The following is a 23371-nucleotide window of genomic DNA, read 5'->3' on the forward strand; positions in this document are numbered from 1 at the left end:
ATAGACCTCAATAAAGAGAAACAGAAACATTTGGAGACACGACGATCGCCTTAAATATTGGCCAAATGTAACTTGCCCAAGGACACAACATGCAGAAACAGGCAGAATTATTCAAATCCCAGGCTATGCGACATTTCAGACCATCTATAGGGGTTCTGTGTATACAGACTGTTACCTTGAAGTATTCAAGACCCAGAGACACAGACACAATGAGCATCCCTCATAAGCTGATTATCAGCCAATAGGATTCCAGATCCTTCTCTCATATCCTCCTCTCCGGTCATTTAAATACCATCAGTGAGTGCTGTAAGAGGATGGCACACTGGGTGTTTGAAAACAGCTCCTCCGTGCCCCAAGGTATTAACGGTCCCAGCTCCCCCAATCAATACTTTCCTTTCAAGTAGGGATATTTGTACTGGAGCCCCAATCATTGTCCATCTGGGAGCTTGCGAAACAAACTGCTCATCAAAAATTAATTGCAAGTTAAACAAGCACCGCAACTCTGCGCAGGGGTGTGTTGGCAGATGATGGTGTTTCTTGAGATGGGCAAAATGTTGGATTAGAATTTCAATTTTAGGCCATTTTGGAGTGTGAGGACTTCTTGCTGTAAGGCTTGAAAGGATGATTTGTGGTTATTCTCTACATCTTAGAAGGTTTCATTGTGTGAAGATGACCTGCTGACAAACAGCTACCGGTTGAAGCAGTTAAGAAGAATGGGACGTCACTCCCTTTGTCTGATAATGGTATAACCCAGAAGGGCTCGCAGTTACTATACCACTTCAAAATTAAAATACTTTGCTTTCTGTAACCGCCGCTCTGAAGATTTCCTGAGGGATTTTGGAATATTTTGCTGATCTTGGAAGGAAAATACTCTTTCTGGAGGGTAGAATCCAGTTAAGGTAAGTGTTATATAGATTCTGTGCATTCTTGGAAGTAAATTCTGTTTTTAAAACAGTTTCCAAAGTAGAGTTCAGAACTGGTTATAGGTGGAGAGATTGTAAAGAAAATCAATAATTTGGCATCATTTAAATTTAAGCATCTCAACAGTGGGACCTGGATGGTGATGTGGCTATGGGTCTTAACCAGTTTGATGAAAGATATTTCTTTGAACTTCAAAATGTTCATGGAACTATGGTATTCTTTTTGCAGATGTGTCCTTGACAGTCTAAGCACTCTGGAGAGAGATATTTAACTGGATTACTCTTTGTTTGATTATTTGAAATTAAAAAGTGCTTCATCTTCAAAGTGGCAAACTGAAGACTGATTTTTCTGTGGAGACAGAGAGACAACACAGAAAGACAACAACAAAAATGGCAACCGAATCTCTCAACACAAGCTACGCCAGCACCTGCAACTGCAACCACACGGATATGAGAGTGCTGGTAGCTAACAACCACCATCCAGTCTCCAACCACGCCAGCTTAAACCAAATCAGCATCGGCAACGTCAGCAACAGCACCAGCTCCTCGCAGATGATAAAGCGGCGCACCCGACTTGTCGAGAAGGACGGCACCTGCAACATCCAGTATGAGAACATGTCTAAGAGCCGCTGGTGCAAGATCATCAAAGACATATTCACTAGTACTGTCGACATGCCGTGGCGATATAACATCCTCATGGTTATCGTGGGTTTCCTGGCGAGCTGGCTTCTGTTTGCTGTTCTCTATTATGGACTCGCCATCGCCCGAGGTGACTTTGACCATCTGGATGACCCAGAGTGGAAGCCTTGCTTTAGAAACTTTCAAAACTTTAAGTCGGCACTGTTGTACAGCATCGAGGCACAGACCACTATCGGGTTTGGATTTAGAAGCCCGACCGAACAATGCGGGGAAGTACTCTTCTTCCTGATTGTGCACACTCTCTGGGCAAACTTTATTGAGGCATTTATTCTAGGAAGCTTCATTGCCAAGGTCTCCAGACCCAAAGCCAGGGCGAAGACACTCCAATTCAGCCACTATGCCTGCATGACGAAACTCGACGGTAAAATGTGCTTCACCTTCCGAGTTGGGGACCTGCGGCAAAAATCCCACATTGTTGAGGGTCACATGAGACTTCAGATGGTGCGTCATTACGTGACGAAAGAGGGCACTGTGATCCCCTTCAAATTCCTGGACTTAAATATCGGCCATGAATTCGGTGCAGATCGCCTCTTCCTGGTGTGGCCACTTCAGATTGTCCATGTCGTTGATGAAAAAAGCCCTCTGTACAGCATCTCCCGGGATCATCTTCGGCACATGGATTTTGAAATCATCGCCATCTTGGAAGGCATCGTGGAAGCCACGGGCACAACAACCCAGGCTAGAACCTCTTATCTCCCGGACGAGATCATGTGGGGCTTCCAGTTTGAGAACATGGTGGAGGTGAGAGACGACTGTCACTTTGTGGATATGAAGCGGTTCCACATGATGAGGGAATCGGAGGACTTCTCGAGATGTAGCGCCAAGGAGGTTGATGAGATGAGAGAGGCAGAGGATAGGGAGGTGGACAGAGATAGCGTCTGGACGTCAAGGAGGAACAGCGGAATAATCAGGAGGTCCTCGCCCATCCTTAGGGACGCGGAAAATGTGGAGTCTCGAATCTGATGATGAAGCAGAATATAGTCACGGTAATTAGTCAATTTCTTGTCTCATATTTAATCTCACAAACAATTGTAACTTCTTCTAACAAGTTCTTAGTATAGTCATCATGAAAATATAAAAGTCAGGAAAAATCAATGCACAATGAAATAAGTGAATAAAAAAGCCAGGTTTTGTCACCAATATGGTTTACCTCATAGGCTGAAGTACAGCACGAAGCTGTAAATAAAATAAAGCTGGGAGATTTCCTTACAGTCATCTGATTTGCAATCTATTTGGCTTCTTTAGCAACTCTGGCCTTTTATTCTGGTAGAAGTTTTGCCATGTTTGGCACTTTTATTGTATGTTCAACAGACTATACCATTGAAGTGCAGTTTTTTTCTGTGAAGTTTTTAAGACCATTAACAGTCATTGTGCAGTTGAGACAGTTCTGTCCATACATGACGATGGAGCAATGTTTTGTCTTGAATTGTTGACCCTTTGGTCAAAACCTTTTTTTTTTTTTACCCAGTCACATATAAGATGGGAAAAAATATGTGAACAGTTTCATTTTTTTCACAAAATTTTAGAAACCCATGAAACATTCACACTTCAAGTATTCAAAACAAACTGAGAATAATTGCCTTTTTTAATCATGTTCTCTCATTCTAATTAAATTAAAGATTTAATTAGAAAGATACTAACAAATAGCAGGCGATTAACCTGCAGATTTACATATTCATGTCATGAGTCAACGATTACCTCAATTAAGATCGACCGGTATCAGACGAAGCATTAAATGATGCTGCCTGCATGTACGCCTTCTTGATTAAGGGAAGTAGGGGTACAGCAAATTAATTGGAATTAAATTGCTACCAGCTTCTTCATTGCTAATAGGTGAAACCAGATCCAACGGTTAGGCTTGAGGATTAAAACAAGAAACTAATCACACATTTCCAATTATACCAGTTGCATGCAGGGGCGTAATAAGGATTAAACTTCTAGGGGGGCACCTGGACGTGCACAATTCTGTCAAGGGGAAACTGAAGACAAATATCTTATTATTTTTGTTCAGTTCAAAATTTCAAATTTGGGGTGGGGCTGGGGAGGCACATGAACACCCGCTGGGGGAGGGTTTATTATGCCACCGGATGCTTGTAGGATTCTTATCAAGAAAGGGAATCCAATTAAAGATGGTTCAGTTGAGCTGGAGAGTAACACCTAATATAATTTTTTTCCAAAAAAAAAGAAGTTTTAAATCTACCTATCTTTGCCAGTACAATTACGGATGCTTGGTATTCATAATAAAAAAAAAATTCAATTCTAATATTTCTTTTATCAATTATGTGTACTTTTTCACATTTTGAAATATAGAATACTGGACCTGCCAATTCAATCCAGACAACGAAAATATGGCCTTTTAACCTTAAAATGATATATTCAGGTCACTCAAGTACTTTTAGCAGCGTTTCATTTTTGAAATTTAAACTTGATTGAAAAATAGGTTGTTTTTTGCTTCTCTCTCAACATCCTCAACTGGGAAAATATACTGACAAATGTCAACTTTAATGGTGGATATTGGGCATTATTTGTGTCTGAAAGTAAAACGGATATTAGTTTATCTCCTATCCCAAATGTGGTTTCATTGCTACAAACCCCCCCAGTTAGCATTTGGAAAAGCCCAGGCGTAATGCTCAATCTGATTGGACAGGCCACAACAGCACTGCCATAGTCAGGAACGAACCACTGTGTTTGGAACCTGGGCTATAAACTAAGCCTAACGTCAAGTGACTGCTTTCCAGTAAATCCACACAAAGTATCAGGAATACAAAAGACTGTTACAAGCTGTACAGTCACTTATTAGGGGGAGGGGGAGGGAGATGTTCAATGGATTTTGTGCTTTTGAAGGACTGGATACTCCAAAAGTCTTGGAAGTGTTCAGAAGAAAATCAATGAATCATGTTTGGCCAGATTCAGAAACCTACTTAGTTTGCTTTGTTTCCAGATAAATTTCACTGTGAATGAACAACTCCAAGTGTCATAATTTAACAAGAAAGTTCTCTTAGAATGAAAAATACTTTAGAGACAATTATTTTTAAAAAGGAAAGGCTCCACATGAAAAGCTTTGGCCTGCAGCATATCACAATACTCAGTTTGGGAAGAATTTCGTACATAGACATCACACATTTTCCCCTGCAGTGACCTACCAGCTATATCAGAAAGTGATAACATTGTCCTAAAATGTCAAATTTAGCAGGGAAACTATTGAAGCATTTACTGAGAAAACACTTCAAAAATGTCAGACCAGTCTCATAGGGTTTGTGCACAGGGTGTCAAGTGGTGTCCAGGTATGGAACTCTTTAATTTAAGGAGAGGATTTAATTTCAAGAGAAAAATCCAAATTTGAAAAAGGGGAGTAAAAATTGTCCCTCACAATTTTTAAGGAGGATGAACAATATTTTGGTCCAGTTGGTAGTTTGGATTGTGTAAAGCTCTGAACTGACAATGTAAACATGCCGGGTCAGCTGATGTTTTCAATAAAAATGATTCACATTCATCACAGCATTACAAATATCACCTGGACGTGATACTTTAATAGGGTCTTCCTGAAACCTTCAGAGTGGCTTAGTTCTGAGACACGTGTATTAATTCTGCTAGTCCCTCTGTCATTGGTGGGAAAACATGTAGATTTGTAATGGAAGGGGACCAAAGAGAGGGGGGGGGGGGAGTAAAGTATAAGTTAGATGTAATGTATGTATTTGTGAAGTTGAAATTCTCAATAGGAGATCCAGACATATCGGTATATGTAGATTCACTCAATGATTTGGAAATATTTTAAAGGAGGGAAAAGGAAGAGTGATCTTCATTTCCTTCCAAACAGCATGAGGGCTTGTGAACATGATATATTTCTAATTAAGATTATCTTTGGATAGATTACACAAAAATAGGTCTACAGTCACAAACACCTTTTCTGGTTTCTACATTTATCTTCTCTGTAATTTTTAAAAAGTAGAATGAGGGACCAGACTATTTAAAGTGAAAAATCACTATAATTTAAGAATCATTACAGTTGAAAATCGTGTGAAAGCGTGATCAATTCGATTGAATAAATTTCACTCCAAATCATCTCGTCCTATTTTCAGTCCGATAGAGTAAGTTTTCACCAAAAACAGAGTGAAATTCACAGTTTAGAAATGACAGAAGTAATAAAACCCGACTTGTATTTTCAGTAAAAACCACAGTGAAACTTCGCTTGTGAGTCATACATTTCACTTCACTTTTGCTTTCCTGCAAAGTTAAACAAAAAACCCCAAACAAATTATTAAATAAACCACCAAAACAGAGTGAAGTTCACTGTTTAGAAATGACAGAGGTAATAAAACCCGACTTGTGTTTTCAGTAAAAACCACAATGAAACTTCACTTGTAAGTCATAAATTTCACTTCACTTTTGCTTTCCTGCAAAGTTAAAAAAAACAAAAAAAAACAAAAAAACCCCCCAAGAGCCAAGATCATTGTGTCTGGCAAAGTTTCTTCAATGGCACTGTTCCTGTGCACATGTCCTTTTTAATTGGTCTAGACCTCAGATTTCCTTGCCATGTAACCCTTTCAGTAATCATGTTATGACTGGGACTTTTTTGTCCGGGATGGTTGTCGGAGCAGAGGAAACATTGAATTTGGTCAACAACTTAATGGTTTTACGCAGATATTTTGCGTCTTGTGGGGAATTTTTTTTTGGGGGGGGGAGAGGTGGGACAATATGAGGTCATCAGGGGAGGGAAGAGGTAAATTGGGGAGGGGTTAATGGCCTACAACATGAGCCACAGAGGGCTTCAAAATTACTCATTGTAATTATATTTGCTGATGTCCCTGTTGCACAGAATCAAGCTTTTTGCTTCTCTTTTAAGACTTGTCCCTTCACAGGAACTGATTTATCGTCAGCAGGTTGCCACAGCACCCCTTCCCCTTGCAGACGGAACTAGCTCATTTGCATACATAATTGGCTTGACTCATGACCAGGTGACGCAGATTTCCAGTGTTGAAACCTCGTCCTTATTATTATTTTTTTTTTTGCAGTTTTTTTTCTTCAAATAAGTTGACAAGGAAGTACACAGTCACATTTAATTTGAAGACATGTCAAGTGTATGTCACCCTTTCAAAACTGGCCTTTAACCGGTTCAAAATGACAAGTCATGAATTGGGGGATTTCAAGACGGCACATTTTTAACATCATCTCCGCTTAATTGTTGGGAACCACTATGTAACTCGTGCAATCTGGGCCTCCTGTAAATCTGTGCTTGCGTAACTTTTGGTCACTACTGTATGTTTTTAAGGATGTCCCCTTAACGTTAACGGTGTCAACTTACTAATGAATAAACCCACTTCTCCATGAGCTTTTTTCCTCAATTTGGTTTTAAAACAAATGGATACCTTGACAAGACTGCAAGAAGCCCACAATTGCCTTGTTCGATACTTGCAGAAGAATGCACAAGTGGACACCACGTAACTTAGGTTAACTGTCCACAGATACCATTATAATCTGCTTTGCAGTTAAAAACATTTTGCCTCTTATCTTTTCAATGTTGTTTTCCACTTTGGTTTTTTCCCCCAACAATTGAAGAGAAAACTAACAGCATGCAGCTTTCGTCTTGCTTCAGATCTCTAATGTCCCACTTTTGGTTGCCAGTATTGTGTCCTTACACATGTATCAAACTTCACACTAGGGTCGATGGGTATTTATAGTTGAATGATTCATCATTTTTAGAGCCAAAGCTGCCACTAAATCGCATTTGAAATCCAAATTTTGTTTTATACAAGGAAATAATGTGCCAAACAGAATACTGAAAACTTCCTGGCAAAGTGGGTAAGAGTTTAAACATTCCGATCTTCCACTTGTGTACGTGTTTGAGAAGGTGCCTAGAATAAAGCTGACAGACGTACATTAGAAATGTAATTGCAGTTCACTGCAATGTCAACCAAATACAGAATACGTAAATTTAAAGCCATCTTGGCAGACTTGTACGTTCACTGGCCCTGCTTATAAAAACAGCCATTACACATTGTAGCTTCTTACAGAAAGTATATTTTGAAAGGACCCTTATGCAACTGAATGAATTATTAATGATGAAGCCGTTAGACCGTCCATTGTGCATTTTGAATAGTTCTGGAGGTGTGTTCATTGGCCAATCAATAACGTAGTAAATTTACAAGTGGCTGAGTGTCAGGAAGTATGCATAATTTGTACCGTATACCGACATACCGGGTGGGCAATTAGTGAAACTGCTAATGTTGATGACAGGAATTTTACAAACTTGTTTCAGCTCATCATGAAACAAGACTATAGACAAGCCTAGTAAAGCTGGGGGGGGGGGGGGGGGGTTCCGGGTCCCAGACCAATTTGGTGTAAGGCGTCTATAGGTAGTCAATTGAGACAAATTTTTTGGGCAAAAGTGAGGTTTACAGAGCCCATGCAATATAATTTGTTTAATGCAATCCTTGGAAATGCACCTTTCTGTCTAATTAACCCTATTTTCAATTTTCGTTTTGCCATTTGCAAGGGTATTTTGGTGCCTTTTTGGTTTTTATGCCAATGCAAATTTTCATATTCATGAGCAGTAACAGTGATTTCATTTCAGGCAGAAACCTCAATGTAACAGGTGTTTCAGCACCAAAAGTTGCCAGAATTTTGGATATTTCGCTGTCGAACACTTTCTCTTTTGGGGTGATTCGTTGTTGTGTCAGTACATGGTACTAAGCCAATGAGCAAACTTTTCTCACAAATATTTTCCATAAGCAAATTTGGGGTTCACTATTTCAACGGGAAACCCCTTAACTGAACATTGTCTTCCGGAAACAACATCACAGTGGCAGTGCCCTCAGTTTTCCGGAAAAGCATGGACAATTTTAAATGTTCAAAGAAGTGCACTTTTCAATAAAATTAATCAAAAAGGGATGTCAAATAGTTTTCATGCATTAAAGAGGAGTAGAAAGTTACACAAAATATGTTCCCAAGAAAAATTCACTTCTTCGACCCTTCAACCAAGCCCAATTCACAGTCAATGAGTCTGAGTATAGAGACAGAATTGTAGGCTGGTCTACAGGTACCAGAATTTGTTACAAAACCATATATATTTTGGAATTTGGACTTACAAACAAAAGAAAGTGCTCAATACATACATCTCACAAACCCAGAAGTCAATAACAAAAAAATAAAACTGACACATGAATGTAGATTCGGAATCAAGGACCAATAACAACCAAACAATTGTGTTGTGAACAAATTATCATCAACTGTACAAGATTAGAAACCCTTACATGTACCAGTAGTCCTAACTTTTTCAAGCATACATGTACCAAATTTAGTTTTGCTACAAACAGTTCCAAAGCTTGATAGTTTTCTTCTTTTTTTTGCAAGTGGCACTTTGGCCCTGTGGTATGTATTTGTGTGCATGCATGAACTCTATGGCCCAAAGTATCTGATCAAAAGTTCTCACTTTGTTGCAAATCCCATTACTTTCTGGGCCACTTCCGCGAGCAGGCTCTGACAGTGCAGAAACGAAACTTCTCACAAAATTCTGTTTGGGTGCAAAACAGGAATACAGAAAATGCCCTGAAGTGAAAAATCCGTTCAGTGAAAAGGTCTGCTTTTGTTGGCGGATCGGTTGTTAAAGTGAGCTTCTTTACTCTGCTTTGATAAAGAAAAAAAAAGACTGACCGGACCATTCTTGTGAGTTCTAAAAGTTCTAATAATGGACTGTTTACACTTGATTAGGCTTGTTAACAGGTTGACACAGGCATTTTGAACACAGTGCCCTGTCACAGTGTTAAAAAGAGAACCTCATCAACAAATAACTGTTAACAGTTACCGTAGGTACATGTATTTATATGTACTTGCAATGGGCTATCTAAAATGGTTGTTGGACTCTACACTTTTTTAGGGGGCAAAAGATGGACAACAGAAGAAAACACATAAAATATCTCAAGATTTGTTTTATAAAACGTATAGTCAAATTGGATTTGAAAGCAATGAATCAATGCAATGAATTTTCTTACACTTAGATAAATTTACATGTGTGTCAGTTTTCCAGTAATGTACAAGATGAATGTATAGAAAGAATGACTCTCATATCATTAACAGTTTTAAGATTAAAGAAAATCAGTATAGTACTGCTGCATAAACCACTCTATAAGACAACATGTAAACCATTTTATGAGCAATAAAATGAGGAGTTAAATTCCTAAAATAAACCCCTAGATAAAGAAAACTACAGGCAGCTGAAATAAGATTGTTCTTAAGTTTTTGATTGTCTTGTGCAGAAACATCACAAGACACAAACTCTAAAATTTGGTTTTCTGAAACAGACCACTCTTTTTGTGGATTGGGACCCAGCAATAAAATGATCAATACATGTACTAATAGGCATTAGTTAAGTTATGTGGCCATCAAAAGAAAAACGTAGCTTAGTATGGAATCAGTAACAGAATCAAATAACTTTAAAATGTGGAATTAAAGGTGTCCCGCTTGCAATGCCAAAAGTATCATTGGAAATGGTGAATCATGAAAACAATATTTTTTGAAATCCATCCAGTCGCCTTTACTGTCCCAAAGACTAGTCTGTGAGAAATTTGTCAAGTTTTGTCTCTTGAACCAGTTCGGCCTATCTGTGGAACTCCCTACCGTACTTTATACAACCTTTCACAATTCCAACAAACGTGGACAGATAACTTTTGTCAATATGACATTTTTCATTCTTTATTGTCCTTTCTACATTTTGCAGCATACACCTTAGTCTTCATGATCAGTGGCTCTTGGCCTTGTGATTTGGGAGTATACCAATTAAAAAATTGTGAGCAAAGTACAGTCAGAGTTTTTGTTTATTCAAAAATAGTTTTCATCGTACAAAATCAGAAAATCTATTACAATTTTGTAGAAGCACATGCAAGTACCAGTATGTATACATGTACATGTACACTTGTATGTTTACAAAACAAATGCCATCTCTATATCCTACATGTGCATGTAAGTCTGACTATGACAACTTGACAAGTTCTGCATCTTTCAAAAGTTTTGTATTGATTAGCTTCGTGGGCGGCTTATTCAACATCCATTGATGGATTACCCCCCCCCCCCAACAAAGGGGCAGTGCATCAGCTCAAACATTTGGGACATCTGCAGTGTCATCACTTTTGGCTTCTTGCCAAAAGTCTACAGGGACTGATAATAGTGCGTGGATTAGGATGGGGCCAAAACGATTCAACTTTTTCAGCAAATAGTATACAAATATTGACTGCTTCGAGTGATGTAGTAAAACTAGCCTCCCGAGGTGATTCATGAAGCATTCTATTTTCCCGAGGCGAAGCCGAGGGAAAATAGAATGCTCCATGGATCACTGAGGGAGGATAGTTTTGTTACACCACGAGAAAAGCAGTCAATATTTGTTTTATAACACCTCTCCCACAGATTCTGCTTGATTTTAAGCGATAACTGATTAATTTAATCTGAATACAATAAAAATTCTATTCTATTTGAATAAGAAATTAGTTGAAAATCAACTTGCACTTTTTTCTAACTACCTCTTCACGAAATGTTTTAACCCAGCTCTGTAGCGCTTGTGCTTGGAAACACTGATACGCGTATAACGCGCAACACACACACCCCTATGCAATTTGCACACAGTGGGTATAGTACTTTGGTTGCTACGGGTATAGTACTTTGGTTGCTATGGGTATAGTACTTTTGGCCGTGCACTGAAAGATAGCAAAAATAGAAAGTACCATGTGACTCGCTCTCGGCCAATCAAAACACAGAATCTGTGGGTGAGGTGTTATAAACAGTTATATGCCGAGCACATGTTTATGCTTACCTGCCAAGCATTATGGGCACTAGGCATTATGCTTAACAGCTGTATTCCAACTGTTTCTTTGCTTAAAATATCCAAATGTGTTCTCTGTTGGGGAACAAGACAAGAGCAATCAGCTCCAAGTAAAAACAAGTTAATCTCAAAACCAAAAATTTGAAGGTTGTTCAAACTTAATGGGGTCAGAAAAACATTGAAGGTGCAATGGGAACATGTTACACGTTACTAGGCTGGTTTAAAAATAAAAAGGGTTTGGGGGTTAGTGTTAAGTGAAAGTAAAACTCTCCTCCTCAAATTTGTTTATAATCTGTTGCCGGGGAGACAGAATTCACCTCTTCTCAGTAACAAGAACAAAAACCCCTTAGTTTTTCTAATAAAGGGTGAATATCAACCACTCTTACCAAAGCAACCCCCCGCCCCCCCCCCAAAAAAAATGCATGTCCCTATATTTGAACTGCCATTTTCCAAGCTTATAAAAAAAAACGGTCAATGACATCTTTAGCAGACAAGTAATTGTTCATCTTACCAATTTGTTTTTATTGTTCTTTCAGACTTTTCATCAAATCCAGCACCAAGGAACCATGAAGAAAGACTATGACATCACTGGAGAGAACAAGAAGACCTTTTTTTTTGAAAAACTGCCTCAGTTGTAAAAACTGCCATGAAGGACAAAAAATGTAAAAAGTATAACTGTTTATTAAAGCCAAATAAATGTCATTGTAAATATATGTACTATTTATAAAAGGAAGGTTGTACGTTGAAACTTGCAGCGCCTTACACATGTGCAGCTGTAGCATAATGATGTAAACTTTATAATTAATTGTAACATAGTTTTATCTGAGTGGTTTCCCCATGTCTCACTGAAATACTTAAATGTTTTTGGGACGGGCAAAATATTACTTTATTTTGCATTGACTCGGAGCAAGAAAACACTGTGGGTGGTGGTTGCTGTGTGTGTCTAGATATAGATTAGATCTTTCCAGTTTGAACTCAGTTTGTTATACACCATTATGAGAACTATTTCAATGTTTCAATTTCATGTTTCCTCAGAAATCTTTAACGACGAGTACGTCACTTAACTCAAAATGCACGATAGAGCTGAGACAAAGCATGGTTTAAAAAGAAAAATTATTATCCACATCCAAAAGTACAAAAAACTGCCAATTGCACGACTGGGTGCCAATGTAGAAGATGTGAGTACGTACTAGTTTTTTTTTTGTATAAATTGAAATGTCTTCAGAAATCAGGGTGATTTGTGATGGAAATTAAAGTTTAGAAGGATTTTAGTTTAACAGGTATTGCGGCATGCCCTTACAAAAACACAAATATTGTCGCGTCAGTGCAACTAGGTTGCAACTCCATTCTGCAACAAAGTTGTACCTCGCGCGAATACGCTCCGTGCAACAAGGTCGTATCTCGACGTCCATTGACTTTGTGTGCACATCCGGGTTATTTTAAGTGAGATACGACCTTTTGACATTCTGAAACTCGCATTTCATGTATGGCCCCTTCTAGGAGATACGACCTTGTTGCACAGACAGGACGATCTCCTTTTGAGAAAAGCTGACAACTTATATAATTAGCAAACAAAATAAGTATGTTAAGCTGTAAAAATAACAGCTCACCCCAAAAACAAAACTGCAACAGTGAACCGTGAAATTGATGATTGAGGAAATTATTTTATCACTTTAGGAATGCGGTCAAGCAGCTTTTGTAATTTTCAAAGTTTCCTTATGATTACCAAGGTTATGTTTACAAACTGAATAATCGTAATTCACAATTTATTTCATATTTATCGATTTCAATTGAATTTTTTAACAACTACTGATGAATTTTAAATAAGCAAACAAGCCAATGTACATGACATCTTACTCCTTTACAAACAAGAGAGTAGTGGGCCCTTGCTGTCAATGGCACCTTTTATGCAATTTACGATGTACAATGTACATGTGCTGTTTGAAGTACTTTAGATCTAATTACAGATTCTTCTTCTTGTATGATAGAAAGTGTACAGGTATTTTTTACAGGTATGATTACAGGAAATATGTAGCAATTAAATACGTCATTTTTGGAGTGCTGCATGACTGAGTCTTGTCTTCTGATTATTGGTTCGGACGAGTAAACAGAATTTTCATCGTATCTGCAAACTATGTGACAATTTGACAGATGCAAAATTTTAATGTGCAAAAATTCCAGTTGCTTTCCTGCTATTGAGTAGACCTTAAAAAGGACTATCACACATAATTAACACAGTACATTATATTTTCAATCAAAACAATTCTTCCAGTTTCTCTCAAGAACATGTACCCTTCAGCAGATTCAACAGTCTTTGTAAAAAAAACTCTTGAAGAAGTACATACATGTACATATTTCTCTTAACAATTTTACCTTTAAAAATAACCCCAGTTACGTCCCTGGTTGGGGGGGGGGGGGAATACAGTATAGGGTTTTGCCATTCGTCAAATAAGAACTGTATCTAAAGAGCTGTCCAGAAGCACAAGCTCTATCGAGTGGAAGTTGAACCCTCCGACTTATTGCAGACGCAAACTATAGTTTGAGTCTAATTTCATGTAGCAGCAGATACCACAAACAATTAATTTCCGAAGTTATTATTGGGGGGGGGGGGGGTTGACCTGGAAACACTACACTTGGTGCTCACAAGAACAAATTGCAAGCTTCTCAGTGGGACTTGAACCTACGACCTCTTGCTTTATACTTGCGCTTACTCGACCACTGAGCTGGGGGGGGGGGGCTGGCTGGTTTGAATTTGATACGGTAGTACTAGTAGCTACGACTATCAACAACTTTCTGATGGAAGATATCAGGTGAAGGGAAAACATCATCCATGGCTATAGATGTCGTGCCAACAATTCACAGGAAGTTCAAACAATATTAGAACTGATTTGATTTGATGCCCTCAACAGACTCGCAGGAATGTAACTTTTGATTGGATGTGTTCAGTTCACTGGACAGTCATTCTACTGTTGGGGAATTAACAGCACCGGATTTTGTCGATTTTGGAAAATGAAGTACCACATTGTGAATATCAGTTGCCAGACCTCTCCTGCACAGGAAACAGAATCTTAATGTTAACCTTCTAGCAGGGTTGGATTTGTACATAAAGTTCATCAGTTAATCACTCTTGGCAAAGCAAAAAGAGAGATACCGTTTAATTCAGGAAGCTAGGTATAACGAGGCGATTTATTTCTCAATGTCACACTAATTGTGAAGGGCAGGATTTGGGGGATGTAGCCAGACTTGCGAATGTATTAAGCCCAAATCTAAATCACTTCCGACAAGCAATTTTGAAGTTGTAAAGAAAGCAAATTTGAAGACTTGCCGATCATATTTATTTTTTACCTCAAATCAAAAACAGATTGAGCCACATATTGCTTGGGGCAGTTCTCACCATTTTTTGTGGACAAAAATACATGTACAGTATGTAAATGTGAGTTTTTTTAATGTGCTCTCAATAAATTCAATTTGTTTCCCCTCCTACCGGTATCTCAATTTGCATGTTATATTCAATTAAAACCCCCCCAAAAACTTTTTATTTTGGACGTGTGGGCCAATTAAAAGGCTTTTCTTTGGGGTTGACTGTTGTCCTGCCGTAAAGTTATTATTCCAACTATTCGTGGATGTATTTTTTTCTTTCAAATATACAACAAAATGAAACTGGCATTATAAAATATATTTTTAAAAAGTTAAACAACCAAATTGACTGCGCAGCAGGGTTTGAACCTGCGACCTCAGGATTGTCGTCCCGGTGCTCTACCAACTGAGCTATCCAGCCCTATGTTGCAGCTTCCTAGTGTTTTGCTTGAGTACCGAACTGCCGATGTCAGGAACCGGTTCCAGATTATGGAATCGAATACCCGTAACCAACTTTACATATTAGTAAATTCTCAAACATTGAAAAAGAAGGTTTTGAATGTCAGGCTGCATGGGATGCAACAGATTGACGTTTATGACACTTGCGAAAATGTAATTTACACCTCGTAATGAGCTTGCTGTACACTTGTATCTTGCTGTATTGACGCACCTGACTTTTTTAAACAATCTGTACAGCAATTCCCGGGAATTAAATGTTGGGGTTGGGTTTCTTTAACAGGTACCTGGGTAGGTTTTTTTTTTACTCGGATACCCTATTCCCTTACTACCTGTAAATGCACACCCCTATACAGTGGTCCCACATGGATTTTTTCGCTTCATGACTTCTTTAAAAGCGAACTGGCTTTTTGAATTGCTAGAGAAATAGAAAACTAAAAACCAAAATCTATTTTTCGGGTTGTAACTCAAAAATAGCACAGGGACTGGGCCGAATTAAGTAACTTGTGACTCGGATAGAAATGGAGTCCAAACTCAGTCAAAAAGTATAACTCATTCTGCGGCTATTCACTTTAATTTGAACTTTGGATGCATAGGAAACCAACCAACCCAAAACAACCTCACAGTGTGGGGTACGAGACGAAAGGAAAATAATCAGCCAGCAAGACACAGCAAAGGTTAAGCACAGTGATGAGAGAAAGAAGTGAGCAAGGACTGTTTTGTTAGGGTAAATTTCTTGTGTGGAGAAATGGTTTAAAGGGAGTATACAACATTTGCAAAAATCACAAAACAAAACTACCAAATTATCATGAAATACCTTACTTGACTGTTAGTGGACAATAGTCTCAACCATCATGTGAAATCATGGTGTGCTGTCATTTCCAAGTAAAGTGTATATTTTTTTATTTCCAACGATGGTCGGACTATCATTGTTGGAAAAACATGGCTTTTTGGTACTGCCCCCAATTTACCATATTTAGTTACTTGACATTTTGTTTGCAATCAATACACATCCGTGAAATGGTGCAAGCCAGCTACTCTGTTTTTTTTTTTACCCTACAATTCCCCGACGTCTATAAATTGCCCTGTTAAATGTCTGAAGTACGGGCAGGGAACTGGACTGCAATAACAGTATTCTTTCTTGCTTTTTCCCAGCATCTATAAACACAAATCTTTAAACAGGTCGGTGTATACAATATTTGCTATACAATACTGTATCCCCCTAATCCATCCATTTCTGAAAAATACAGCAAAAGCAAATGTTGTAAGTTGTCCCCAAATTTACGGCATGTTTAATACAAATGCAAAAGTCTGACACGTTAAACTAAATTGTAAATCCTCCAGTCTCCAGACAAGTTTCTGTGTGGTGTACGTGCAAAAGTATTGAAAAACTCTAGCTAAATTACTTGTTAAGTTCAGTGATCCGTAAAAGGAGACATAATGTCTTCCTGATGAAGTTCACAGCAGGAAGTTGAAGCTGATTGGACCTTACATGTATTTCTCCACAACAGCAAAAAAATCTCAGGAAACAGGCCTCAAATATCATTTGTTTTTTCTGAGGAACTGTTCAACTGTTTACCGCTTTCTCTTTTGGAGCCAGTACGGGTATCTCATCAGATCGAAGGCTTGGATGTTTGGCATGACGTACATGTACGTACATTAGCAAATACATGCTTTCAGTTTCAGAACAATTACACACTTAATAAGAAAACATGGGATTGTACATGTATGTGGCGAGTATGGATTTCCCCTGTACGTGATTGAAATTTTTTTTTGAAGTCCCACTTTAACCTTTTTGGGGGAAAGTGTGGTATTTAGGCATAATGTTATCATAAATATTCATTTTTGTTTACCATACTGATGAAGTAAAGCAATCATTCTACAGATCTGATTTCAATTGGACTTTCTTAGGTGAAATGTCCCTACAATGTACACACTTGTGGCTAACTTTGTTGGGACATTGTTTTTTTTCAGAGCAAAGAAAACATCTAAAGAGGTAATAAAAAACTTTTAAAAACCAACCAAAACAAAAAAACAAAAAAAAAACATAGCAAATCTTTTAAATGGCAAGTTATTGGAAATAACTACCCACCGCCATCCATCCCCGTTTTGGTGTATATCATTTTTATGCTTTTAGACAAATCAATTTCACAAAAATAAAAAATCAGAGATCCAAACAATTTCTTCCTTTTTTACAGCAAATTCCCTGCCAAGGTCACAAGTATGCAGGAGAACTGGGACACTTATATTTTTTGCTAAACTCACACCTTTAAAGCTGTACCTGTACAGTTTTGTTTGCCACGATCCAATAAATGAAGTACTTCCCTTCACGCTGAAAACCACTTGCGCACGTATTTGGCAACGGCACTAACCTGTCAGATCACACACGATAGTGTACACGTTTTTTTTCCTTTGTGGTTTGAGTAAGCAGATGATCAACAACTTCGGCGGTGTCTTTTGTTCAGCTTAAGGTCAGCTAAAACTGGTAAGTAATAGGAAGTAGGAAAATCAATGGAAATCTGTTCTGAAGGATAACTGTTGAATACTTTGAAAGTTTAATTGTCTGCTGATGCTAAATTAAAATCTGGTATCCTTGCAAATAAGCTTTGTGCTATTCTTGCTTTTTTTCCCACAATGTTCTTCATTGTTGTATGTCTCAGCCCAATGTTCATTTAAAACAACATTCAAAGAAAAAAAAGTTGATGAACAAATCCTATATAATATTTAATAGCAAATTTTACAAAGAATTCCTCAGGGCCAACTTTGTTGCTCTTATCCCACAAACTTCAAAGCAGGAAATCCTAACTTAATAATTATGTAATTATAAATGAATGAATCTAAATCTAAGCTAAAAACTTGTCAGGAAGTTTTGAAGTCTGCACGCCTTGTAACCTCCAACCATGGAGTGTGACCTTCCCCTTGACCCCAATTATAGAGTGGGTTTCCACACTTGGTGCTGTTTGAATGAAGAAAACAGATGGGCCGTAAAAAAAGCTTGGGTTTCACAAAGCATACAGCACTGTGCATGGTTATCCATGCGGTTAGAGGGACTCAAGTTTGCTTGAGCGCTTACATTACAAGTACCATAAATTTACCTTTTTCAACAACAATATGTGCAGAAGTTCATATAAACTGGAGTGAGAAGACAATTCTCGGGGAATAAAATGTGGACTTTGTGGTGATTTCTCATTGATGTTTGTTCTTTCAGAGTTTAGAGAAAACTCTTGGAGTTGGAACAACCTGTTGATTGTTGGTAACACAACTGGATGGGAACAATGATCTCGCCAACGACAACCAAGAAGTGTCATGAGTGTGAGGTGACACGGTTTTCTCAGCCAGCTAGGCCCGGGCCAGTGAGACAATGTCTGAGTTGCTCGGTGTCTGTAGACATGGAGGAGGGTTACCGTGATAATTTGGCGCTACCTTGGTCCCAGAGTTTCAGTGGCCCAACCAAGACCAAGAACAAGCCGGAGTGCCTGATGCGCCAAAAGTCCCTCCAGAAAATCATCCACCAGGTGAACATGTTTAAGAAAAGGAAACTGAAGCGGCTTGTGGACAAACACGGCACCTGTAACGTTGTGCAGAACACTAAGGCGTCTTACACCATCAATTTCATCAACGACCTGTTCACCACCATAGTTGACTTACGATGGCGGATGTTGCTCCTGTTTTTCAGTCTGGCTTATCTTGTCGGCTGGGCGGGATTCAGCGGTCTTTGGTACTGTCTAGCCTGGTTGCATGGCGACTTAGGATATCTCAGCCACGATGACGTGGAGTTCGTGCCTTGCGTGGCCAACGTGGACAGCTATGTTGGCGCATTCTTGTTTTCCATTGAGACGCAGACGACCATTGGTTACGGTTACCGTTCCGTCACTGAGGAATGCTGGCTGGGACCTACCTTGGTCGTCATCCAGTCGGTTTTCAGTGCGTTGGTCGACGCCATCCTCGTCGGTTGCATATTCGTCAAAATCGCCCGTCCTAAAAAGCGCGCAGCTACCATCAAGTTCAGCCACAATGCTGTGATCGCCAAGAGAGACGGCAAACTCTGCCTCATGTTCCGCGTCGCCGATATACGGAACAGTCACCTCTTTGGCACGGTGATTCGTGCCAAACTAGTTCGGCCGCGCATCACCCAGGAGGAGGAATGCATCCCTCTTCAGAGTTATCCCATAGACGTTGGCGCATCAACAGGCGAGGATAACCTCCTTCTAGTCTGGCCTCTCATCATTTGTCACGTCATTGACGAAAAGAGCCCGATGTACAAGTACTCTTACTACGACCTGTTGGAGAACTCGTTTGAAATCGTCATCTGTCTCGAGGGCATCGTGGAGCAGACTGGGCTACTCACTCAGGTGCGAAGCTCCTACCTCCCGTCAGAGATCAAGTGGGGCCATCGATTCAGCAGTCACGTTGTGTCCATGGCGGACACAGATGACAAGCTTAGCGTGGACTACTCGAAGTTCAACGCCACCTATCCCGTGAGCGACACACCAAAATGCAGTGCGTACGAGCTTGACGTAATGAAGAAAACTGGGAAGTCCTTTCAGCCAACGATGGCGAACGGAAATGCCGGTGGGAGGCAGAGGAGGAACGACAAAGGTAACACCGGAGTATCCGAGGAAAGAGGGTTTTACCAAGAGCCATCTGATGATGATGAAGAAGGGGAGAAATACACAGACAAGGAGGAGGAACATTCACCAATGCACAATGAAGAAACGATGAGATATGTGTATGTCAATGAAATAGCATCACCTATTACTACACCAACGATAGCAGGAGTGAATAGCTGGGACTTCATGGAATCTAATATCTGATGTGGTTTCCATGTGGTAAATATTCTCTACGCAAATATATGCTTGTATTTTTAGGGGGGGGAGGGGGCTGTACATAAATCCTTGTCTATTTGGTCTGCATATATCATTTAATCCACAGAGAATCTATGCAACTTTGACACTTTTCATCCAATTGGAGACAGGGTCCATTTTTATTTAAAGGAAATACTAACTGTGAATACTAATAAAGTTATTTTTATAAAATCTCCACAGCAAACTATGCAACCTTTTAATACATTTAACAGGCATGAGAATGAATTTCAGTGAAAAAAAATGGAAACTTAAGCAAAGACAGGAAATAAGATGTGAAATCAGGCCAAAAAAACCTCAAAACAAAACAGGCTCAAAACAAATAATAACGCGAAACTTTGGGCAACCAAGAAAAACCAGGAATTCCTGTTTAACAAGGAAGATTCTCATGCCTGATTTAAGAGTTACATGAAACTCAAAACTCAGTGGCCTAAAAACCAAATATTTTTGTCAAAACAAGAAATTCAGTTCAAAACAACTCTGTATTGGAAACCCTACTTTATGAGCTTTATGGCAAGAAGTCTACCAAACTTTGCCCCCCAAAAAAACTAGTTTCAGAATTCAGATCTACATGTAAATAGAACTTTTAGAACTTTGTATGATCTAAACATTTGATATTTTTTCTTTTAATTAATGAATAGCATTCCATTGATGACATTTTTGTGCAATGAGATAAAAAAAACAGTCAACTTTTTTTTTTTTTTTAAGTTCTCTAAATCAAATCTTGTATTTACAAACATGGATTACAAGCCAATGTATATATAGTTTCTGTAAATTGTTTTGAAAAGTCCATTGACTCTGTGCACAAACTAGGCCCACAGTACTGCAGAAAGTGAGCAAAAGTCTTCTCTAACAATAATCACTATACACGGTATCTCCAAACAAAACTGTAGCAGTCAAACAACTTTTTTTTGCTGAGGAAACTTAATTGTTTCTTTTCTTTGGTAAAAAAAAAATTACCATGAGATGATAGAATACTTCTTTACCCTTGACAGACTTTTGTTCTGTGTGATTTGGACCTTTTCTTTGAAAGTTGCGGCAAAGCTTGTAAAGACTGTCAAAATCTGTTAAGGCCACTTTCTTCACCCTCTTGGTATGTGAATGCCTTTCAATAGATACCAAGTGGCCCAACTTGGAATTCAAATACTTTCATTTAATTAGGTGTATCTCTGGACTGGGGTGTCCAAATGAGATGGAATAAAAGACCATTGTGTAGAGTATTTACTACACCTTCAGACTCTGTAGATAAGTTTTGCAAAAAGAGAGTGCTAGTAATTTTTTTTATATTTGTGACCTGCTCCACAAAAAAGGGTTGAGATATATACATGCATGGTTGGAAAGCCCACAACGTAAAGCTTTCATTTTGGTATATAATAGAGTTCCATAGCCCCTCCCGTTCTGGAGATAGGAAGTATTTGCGTATTTTTATTAATTACTTCCTTGGAGTTCAAATGACACAATTGAGAAAACAGGCTTTGAAATAGCTGGCTCTGCTGTAGATTTGGACACGATGCCCTCAAAATGGTTGTTTTGTTCCCAATTGATTCATCAAAATCAACATTTCTGTGAATGAACCCTGAAACTTTAGGTAATAAAGACGTCATTTTTGACAAAAAAAATAAAATCACATTTTGACGAAATTTTCACCCTCTCAACGTTGAGCGGGCCATTACACGGTAAAGCACAACGCGACTTGATACCCGTTTTTGTGAAGCAGGTCACATTGATGGATTGTCTCACTGACTGCTACATTTTTTTTGGAGACACCCTGTAGATGTCCATGCAAATACAGTTGAAACTTGATTGGAGCACAGAGGTGCACGCAGTTTGTCATGATTGCTCTCATTAGGCTACACAGCGCCATCTATAGTCCCTGCACAGAGAACATTGGAAGCAGGTCTTTGATAACAATTAACCTTACGCAAAGTGACTCCAAACAGTTATAAATTTTTGTATTACAAATGTGAGGCATTCTGGCAAAATGAGACAGAACTGGGCACAAGTCATAGTAAAGAAAAATGAAAAAAAAAAAAAAAAAGGAATGGGGGTGATTTTTTGTTGATTTTCAGATTTATTGATATTTTTATAATCTTTGCAATCTGTGCTTCGCATATTTCAAAAAACAATTAAAAAAAACCTGCGGAATAAAAGTTTTTTTATCAAAATCAGTTGCCATCTATCATTCCCGCGAATATAAAACTCAAAACTTTACAGGCCTTTTTCTCAGTATTTTACTTTGTTGACTTGTCAATAAAATGTGAGCTCTCAATAACAGCCACTTGTAAACGGAATGTACGATTGAAGTGCAACAAAAAGCGCTGTAGAGATAATGTTATTTTCTTTCCTTATACCTACACACCCTCATGTTGTCCTTTGCCCAGTTCTGTCTCTCTGTCTGAACACCTCACAACTATGATTTTATACATCAGAAGCTAAACCTAAAGTATTTATTAGTGTACATTTTAGCCTATTTTTTTCTGTAAAAGAAAATTATCCTTTCCATAAAAAACGACAGCATTCCACAAAAAAAATGACATCTATGCAAATGGTGTTCCTTATTAAAACATAAAGGCTCATTCATGAGGTATATTTCTGCATGAAATGTAATGTAAATAATATTTATAAACATGTTTCAGCTGATTAACTGTTTTCCTTTTTTTACTGAAATGGTACACATTCATTTATTTCATTATAAGGACTAGTTTAAGCATCTGCATCTTCAGTTTATGCCATTTTTTTCACTTCAAGGAAGACAAATTATGTTAATAAGAATGCAGAAATCTGCGCTGTTTTATGAAACCAAATTGGTTCAAATAAATAAATTTAATGATTCAAATGATGCCAAATATAAATATTCCGCAATCTTTTTTTTTTATTGTTACTTGAACAATCAATTTACGTTCACTTAGGAATGCTTGAACATTTTCAAATTGAAAGCAAAACAAATTTTTTTGTGGTAAGGATGAACATCACTGAAAAGAAAACTTTCATTGCTTACGAAAGTCATGAAATGAACTTTTGCTTTCGCTTTTGTAGATTAGCTTTAATGATAACAGTAATAAGTTACTTGTTTTACAATGTACATTTACATTTGCTGAAATGCTTATTGCAAAACTAAAGATCATGTAATCAACATTATCCACAATAAACCAGAAGAGCCTGTTACAATGTATTTATGGGCAGTTGCTAACTTTGTTTCATTATTGATCATATGTATCATTTATGCTCAGGGTGTTGCTGCTACAAGTGCAAGTATGTCAAAAGTCAAA

The 23371-nt window shown here is 38.3% G+C and overlaps 2 protein-coding genes and 1 long non-coding RNA gene across 4 annotated transcripts in view; 2 read left to right on the forward strand and 1 right to left on the reverse strand.

The window, feature by feature from the left end:
* The first annotated feature begins 76 nt into the window (after positions 1-76).
* LOC119722332 (G protein-activated inward rectifier potassium channel 3-like) lies at positions 77-12687 on the forward strand. Its single transcript, XM_038192383.1, has 3 exons — positions 77-899; positions 1150-2605; positions 11964-12687. The coding sequence occupies exon 2, from the start codon at positions 1311-1313 to the stop codon at positions 2580-2582; it is 1272 nt and encodes a 423-aa protein (XP_038048311.1). The 5' UTR covers positions 77-899; positions 1150-1310; the 3' UTR covers positions 2583-2605; positions 11964-12687.
* The window catches only part of LOC119722333, a 43157-nt gene continuing 22280 nt past the window's right edge, over positions 2495-23371 (reverse strand). The window contains exons 4-5 of one of the 2 annotated variants that reach the window (XR_005270433.1): positions 17613-17722; positions 2495-2578 (exon numbers count right to left, since the gene is read on the reverse strand). This is a non-coding gene — a long non-coding RNA (uncharacterized LOC119722333). Of the gene's footprint in view, positions 2579-17612; positions 17723-18108; positions 18197-23371 lie in introns of those variants that run through there. The other variant, XR_005270434.1, reaches the window with a different exon arrangement.
* LOC119722330 (G protein-activated inward rectifier potassium channel 3-like) lies at positions 18171-21234 on the forward strand. Its single transcript, XM_038192381.1, has one exon. It carries the CDS (start codon positions 18507-18509, stop codon positions 20052-20054), a length of 1548 nt encoding a protein of 515 aa, XP_038048309.1. The 5' UTR covers positions 18171-18506; the 3' UTR covers positions 20055-21234.

Source organism: Patiria miniata, unplaced genomic scaffold (assembly GCF_015706575.1).
Source record: "Patiria miniata isolate m_02_andy unplaced genomic scaffold, ASM1570657v1 HiC_scaffold_15, whole genome shotgun sequence".
Lineage (NCBI taxonomy): Eukaryota > Metazoa > Echinodermata > Asteroidea > Valvatida > Asterinidae > Patiria > Patiria miniata.